Source organism: Aotus nancymaae, unplaced genomic scaffold (genome assembly GCF_030222135.1).
Source record: "Aotus nancymaae isolate 86718 unplaced genomic scaffold, 86718_ANA_hifiasm-v0.15.2.pri h1tg000058l, whole genome shotgun sequence".
Lineage (NCBI taxonomy): Eukaryota > Metazoa > Chordata > Mammalia > Primates > Aotidae > Aotus > Aotus nancymaae.
This window is the reverse complement of record NW_026988472.1, coordinates 12,163,674-12,165,540: the sequence shown is the minus strand read 5'-3', so window position 1 is coordinate 12,165,540 and position 1,867 is coordinate 12,163,674. Positions and strand designations below refer to the sequence as shown.

At 44.4% G+C, this 1,867-nt stretch overlaps 1 protein-coding gene across 1 annotated transcript; it reads left to right on the top strand.

Annotated features, from left to right (window-relative positions):
- The first annotated feature begins 662 nt into the window (after positions 1–662).
- LOC135269947 (melanoregulin-like) lies at positions 663–1,453 on the top strand. The gene has a single exon (XM_064364608.1). The coding sequence runs from the start codon at positions 678–680 to the stop codon at positions 1,158–1,160; it is 483 nt and encodes a 160-aa protein (XP_064220678.1). The 5' UTR covers positions 663–677; the 3' UTR covers positions 1,161–1,453.
- Positions 1,454–1,867: the final 414 nt, after the last annotated feature.

The following is a 1,867-nucleotide window of genomic DNA, read 5'->3' as shown; positions in this document are numbered from 1 at the left end:
GCACTCCAGCCTGGGCGACAGAGCAAGACTCCATCTCGAAAAGAAAAAAAAAAAAAGAAGTAAATCATCATTCTTGCAAGACCTCCCTTCCTTTTTCTCCTTTCTCTCCTTTCTCTCCAATTTCTTTCTTGCCTATCACACCGTTTTCATATGATAAAAATCAGTAACTGGCCCAGTTTTCCTTAGACAGGCAAAATACCTACTTTCCACATGAGTTGCTTTGTCTGTGCACAGTAATACCTATGTAAATCCATACACAAATGCTCTGGAAGGATACAGACCAAACTGATAATGGTAGTTCCCAATGGGAGTGGAGATTGAAGAAGATTTTAGATTTTTTTCATGTGAAAAATAACCTGTATTATTTGTATAATTAACAATAATGAAACAAAAACAACGTATGCATCTGCCAAGCCATGTGAGTCTGATATTGAATAGAATTTAAGATATACTATCTTGCCCTCCGGAAGGAAGATGGGCACACGGAGCCTCCCTCGGAAGGAAGGAGCTGCTGGAAGTGTTGCCAACGGATGGCCCTAGCTGTCAGCCTGCTTCCGGGACGGCCTCCGCTGAAGACGGCTGCCTCGGCCAAGGCCATGTTCCTTCCCAGTGACAGCAACCCATATTCCTCATTTGGAGCACCTCTGGTGAGAGATGATGAAAAGAACTTATGGAGTATGCCCCATGACGTGTCCCACACAGAGGCAGATGACGACAGAACTCTGTACAATCTGATAGTCATCCGTAATCAGCAGGCCAAAGACTCAGAGGAGTGGCAGAAACTCAACTATGATATCTATACCCTGCGGCAGATTCAAAGGGAAGTAAGAAACAGATGGAAGCGCATCTTAGAAGATTTAGGTTTTCAAAGGGAAGCTGATTCTCTGTTGTCAGTGACTAAACTCAGCACCATCAGTGATTCCAAAAACACAAGGAAAGCTCGAGAGATGTTGTTAAAACTGGCTGAAGAAACCAATATTTTCCCAACAAGTTGGGAGCTCTCAGAGAGATATCTCTTTGTTGTGGACCGTCTCATTGCACTTGATGCTGCAGAAGAGTTCTTTAAACTTGCTCGTCGAACTTACCCCAAGAAGCCTGGGGTTCCATGCATGGCAGATGCCTGGAAAGAACTGCATTACCCTCCATTTCCAAGTCCCTAAAGGAGAGGCTCAGGGGCGGAATGGCAATCTTCCATGAGGACTCAACAGTCAACCGAAGTTGGACAATTACACATAGAAGAAAGTGAGCAAATAGAGAGTCTGCTGAGTGAAAAGTGGTTCTGAATTCTACGAAAATGTAAGGCCTTTAATCTGAGGACCCTACTCTATGAATTGTGCAGGCGGCACTGAAACACCCTGGTGATCTCACATTTAGGAAGAAAGTTCAAGACTTGGTCAAATGAATGGTTCACAATGGGTGGTTCCATTCCAGGAGCCCATTGCCCCAGCTTTGGTTTCGGTTGTGCCATAATCTCAGATCATTAATCCTACTGACAGAGTGGACTATTTCAGTTAGTAAAACGATATGATTAATAGAGAGAGTTCTCATTGAGCCCAAAAATGGATTACCAATTTTAAATAATTATTATAAAATGTATGCTGACCCGAAAATAATGCTGGGCATGATGTGACCTCTCTGATTTGGTCACCTTGTAGAACCTTGGAGGGTGTCAGGGCATCGCTTTGAGTACCAGTTATGATTATTCAGAAGTACAAATGTATCAGATGATAGAAATGACAAGGAGTGGCCGGGCTCGGTGGCTCGTGCTTGTGATCCCAGCACTTTGGGAGACCAAGTCGGGCGGATCACGAGGTCAGGAGTTCGAGACCAGCCTGACCGACACGGTGAAACCCTGTCTCTACTGGGA

Coding starts and splice junctions, on each gene's coding strand:
- LOC135269947 (XM_064364608.1), top strand. CDS start 678: ATGCCCCATGACGTGTCCCACACAGAGGCAGATGACGACAGAACTCTG.